The 3,513-nt window shown below is 43.0% G+C and overlaps 1 protein-coding gene across 1 annotated transcript in view; it reads right to left on the bottom strand.

Annotated features, from left to right (window-relative positions):
- LOC130556662 (focal adhesion kinase 1-like) overlaps positions 1–3,513 on the bottom strand; it is a 17,294-nt gene that overhangs the window by 10,410 nt on the left and 3,371 nt on the right. Inside the window, exons 2-4 of the mRNA XM_057337870.1 lie at positions 2,934–3,160; positions 2,241–2,407; positions 1,511–1,588 (exon numbers count right to left, since the gene is read on the bottom strand). Of these exons, the coding sequence (XP_057193853.1) occupies positions 1,511–1,588; positions 2,241–2,407; positions 2,934–3,160 (472 nt within the window). The remainder of the gene's footprint in view (positions 1–1,510; positions 1,589–2,240; positions 2,408–2,933; positions 3,161–3,513) is intronic.

Here is a 3,513-nt window from a genome sequence, read left to right as displayed (position 1 = left end):
AGAGAGAGAGAGAGAGAGAGAGAGAGAGAGAGAGAGGTTAATAAGTGTCATTGCAGCAGGTAAATACAAGTGAAACATCTGCTGCTCTATTTTAAGGTGTCATGATTAATGTTAAAACCAAAACAACATCATAAAAATACACGCACGCACACACACAAGCGCGCTCACACACAAACAAACACACGAGCAAATACACAAGTGCACGCACACAGGAGCGTGCACACACCCGCGCTCACGCATGTACGCACACACTCACACACGCACACAGTTTACATCAATAATTTTTACTTCTTCCAAACAGAAGTTTTTGAGGTCAACGCAACGCAATCATGCATAAGACACATAAAATACACAAGACGTGTCAGACAAGAGATGCACAAGCCACACAAGCTTGTGAGAATGATCACAAACCCATTCAGAGCGAGTGATTCCTGTAGATGAATCATGTAAACACTCAATATCAGAGCATTTAACATGGAAAACATACAGCACAACAGCTAAAGGAACACATACTCCATACTGACATCCATCATCATGACAAAACTGTAAAATAATGATTCTTCTCTCCAGCGTCTGCGCCGAAGAGCAAATAACCCTTAAATGTGTTTCATTACTTCCTGAAACTGAACACATCTGAGATAACACAGTGAATCCCAAACACACGTCCATTGTTCTCTGACCGGTGCGGTAGAGTCAACACGTGTGTGAGAATGTTTACGTGTTTTCAAGTAAAATCAATTCTGATTTCATGTCTTTTCAGCCTTAATCTGTGCTACACATAATCACATGATAGGAAAGAAAAAACAATGCAACAACTTGATATGATATGGCTTTTAGTCGGTCAAGTCCATTTAAAATATATTTAAAAACTGCAAAATGTACCAAACAAACATGTTTGTTAGTCTTCCACACATGTATGCACACACAGAACTGAAATCATTGCCATACTGTATGCACATGTGTGAGATGTGAGTATTTTGTGTTGCTCTAACATGTTCGTGTTTTGAGTGTCAAGCGTGTGGGTTGAGTGTCTGTGTTCTGTGCGCGATTGTTTATGTTTGCTGGGTGTATGAATGTGTTTTGTGTATTTGCGCTGTGTTAAAGGTATGTGTGTGTGTGCGTGTCCTTCTGCGTCATGTGAGTGCGTGTGCACTTTATTTTCTGTGTGTCGTGTGACTGAGAGTGTATCTATTTACTTCGCTCTTGATGCTTTTTCTATTTTGATCAATTTAATGTATTGCTTATAGTTGACATGTTTTCATGTACAGCTGCTTGGTCACAATGAAAATGGTAAAAAGCACTTTATAAATAAAAGCTGAGTTGAGTAATAGCACAGACACACAAACTGAGAGGAGGTGAAGTTCAGGACATGATGAAATCATCAGAAGACACAGGTAACTACAGGTCATCTTCTGGACATTAATCGCATGATCGACCACGTTCACATGTGAAGAAAGTCAAAGCATGAAAGAAGCACATCCTCCATTTAAAGATGCACACAAAAACACACAGAGATCCATCAGCACCTCCACTGAGTCTGGACAGCCGCGACAGACCTCGACATACGGCAGAGATGACATCAGCGTACCTGACACATCCACACAAGACACAATATCCTTATCTGACCACGCAACAGCTTCTGGGATGTCATGACGACACAGAAACTCCTGTAGGAAAGCAGATCTCTGAAGACATCAGGGGGTGAAAGTCAGACATTATTCAGCCTTCTAAAGCAGCATCACATGTGTTTTATTCGCAGCAGGCGAACAGAAGATGCAGCTGGCTGACGGGACACATGGATCTCATGTGTTTGCTGTTGCATTGTGGGTAAAAAAAGAGCAGGACATAAAACACACCATCTGCAGGGACATAAGTCAAAGACGAACAATGAATCAAGCCACCAAAACTAAGATTCACAGACACAAAATCAGAGGTCCTGCCACAATCCCACAACCGCTGACTGCATCTCCATGGCAACGAGGGTTCGACCAGCCGTACCCGTCCATGTCCAGAGAGGTGAGATTGAATTTTGCATTGAAAACAGACACACATCTACTACACACAGATGCAATACAGCCTGGAGTTTCACTAAACTTCACTCTTCACTTCAATGTTTACATATTCTTAAGATAACCTCAAGTAAACAACACAACTACCACAGCCAATCAGAACAATTTCATAGACAATTACAAGAAGTGGGATTTCCGACCATTTCACTACAAGTCAAAAATGTCATTTACCTCCACTCATCCTGGGGGTGGTTCTGTTCATACGTCTCCCTCACGTGAGACACGCCCATATCAGGGTGGAGCCAGTGGATGTCGCCCGACGGGACGTGAGTGAGACGCAGCCCGAAACAAGCCACGTGTTTGACTTTATGAATGTCCACAATCTTCTGAATGATTCCCTGCAGACACAAACACACGCACACATTAAGATCACAGTTCAAGGTCATTAAAGACCCTCGCTGAAATAAAGTGATTGACAGCTTCATAAAATCCTCATCTCTGTGTAAATCCACCTCAACCTCCATGAGACTATTCACGTCGCCGTCAGTGACATAGAAACCAAATCTGGATTTGACTTTTATACCTAAATAAGAAAAATCATAATATTTCAAATCATTCATCTTATTATCTGTATGAACTGCATTATCATTTATTCTGAATAAAAACAATTAGTGTCCCATCATTGAGGCACACACACACGCGCGCGCACACACAATTGTGAGCAGAAATGGCATGTTTGTAGGCAGGTTTTTTATTGCACTTTTAAATCCACACATTTAAACATAATGGCTGTGATCAATCAAACCCTGGGAACATCTTCATCTGACAGCACAAACCGACACATCCACTGATGGATGAGTGATGTTTGTAAGTTAAATGAATGACTCAGTGGTGTTGAGTGTGACCTCGGGGTCTCTTTCTCACCCTGACGTCTGTTGCATCTCCATGTCGGATGTTGCTGGACCAAGTGCTGCGTTCACTGTTGTTCTCGAAATGATGGAAGACCTTCAGGACGCGGTCAGGTGCTCCGGGAGCCCGCTCCGTCCCTGCGCTGAGGCGAGCCTTGGCTCCGCCCCCCAGGGTGTGGTTGAGGTTGGGCTCCAGGTATGCCGTCGCCATGCCTTTGCTGTGTGCTAGGTGTCTGTCATATTCTGTTCAGAAACAACACAAACAAACAAACAAACAAACAAACAAGTTACACCAAAAGGAGCGAGGAGAAAGTAAATCATAGGTGTTTAAAACAGTCTCAACGTTTGGTCTTTCGGTCTCTTTCGGGTGTGAAGTGAATTGAGCGGCACACACTGAAATAGTGTGATATGTTGACTCATGAGAGACAGGAAGAAGCGTGTTATCAAGGAGATAAATCCTCACACATGGATCAGCAGACCACCACAGCACAATCATCAGCAACATTCACTTACTGACTGTACCTGCAGCTCTACAGATACACACACACACACGCACACACACACACACACACACACACACACACACACACACACAC

The sequence above is a fragment of the Triplophysa rosa genome, linkage group LG7 (assembly GCF_024868665.1).
Source record: "Triplophysa rosa linkage group LG7, Trosa_1v2, whole genome shotgun sequence".
NCBI classification, from domain to species: domain Eukaryota; kingdom Metazoa; phylum Chordata; class Actinopteri; order Cypriniformes; family Nemacheilidae; genus Triplophysa; species Triplophysa rosa.
The sequence above is the reverse complement of the archived record's forward strand: the minus strand, read 5'-3'. Positions and strand labels throughout refer to the sequence as shown.